We start from the raw sequence: 304 nt of genomic DNA, 5'->3' as shown, positions 1-304 counted from the left end.
ACGAAACTGAAGAACTTTACTGATTAAAGTGCCAAAAAATTAAAATAATAATAAAAACAACGAAACAAAACCACTCACCTTATCACAGGCATCTTTGACAGCAGCCACCGAGGTACACTCGAAGTAGGCCCCCTTCTTTCTATAATCGACAAACAGATTGTCTGCCAATCCCTTCTCCATAGCAGCCTGTGGACAGTGCATGATCTCGGGGGCACACCGGACAAACTTATCGGGGAAATCCTGCAGGAGTTTGTCCGTCACTGTATCGGACAGAGCCCCCACTAGAATCACGGGACGCAGCACT

General features: G+C 46.4%; 1 protein-coding gene across 1 annotated transcript; it reads right to left on the bottom strand.

Moving 5' to 3' along the window:
- Positions 1-32: 32 nt before the first annotated feature.
- LOC108254447 (disks large homolog 5-like) lies at positions 33-294 on the bottom strand (the record flags this gene model as incomplete). The annotated part of the gene is made up of 1 exon (XM_017449431.2): positions 33-294. A coding segment is annotated over one exon (255 nt), but the record flags the coding sequence as incomplete, so codon positions are not given.
- Positions 295-304: the final 10 nt, after the last annotated feature.

Source organism: Diaphorina citri, unplaced genomic scaffold (genome assembly GCF_000475195.1).
Source record: "Diaphorina citri unplaced genomic scaffold, Diaci psyllid genome assembly version 1.1 scaffold101543, whole genome shotgun sequence".
Classification (NCBI taxonomy): Eukaryota; Metazoa; Arthropoda; class Insecta; order Hemiptera; family Psyllidae; genus Diaphorina; species Diaphorina citri.
The sequence above is the reverse complement of the archived record's forward strand: the minus strand, read 5'-3'. Positions and strand labels throughout refer to the sequence as shown.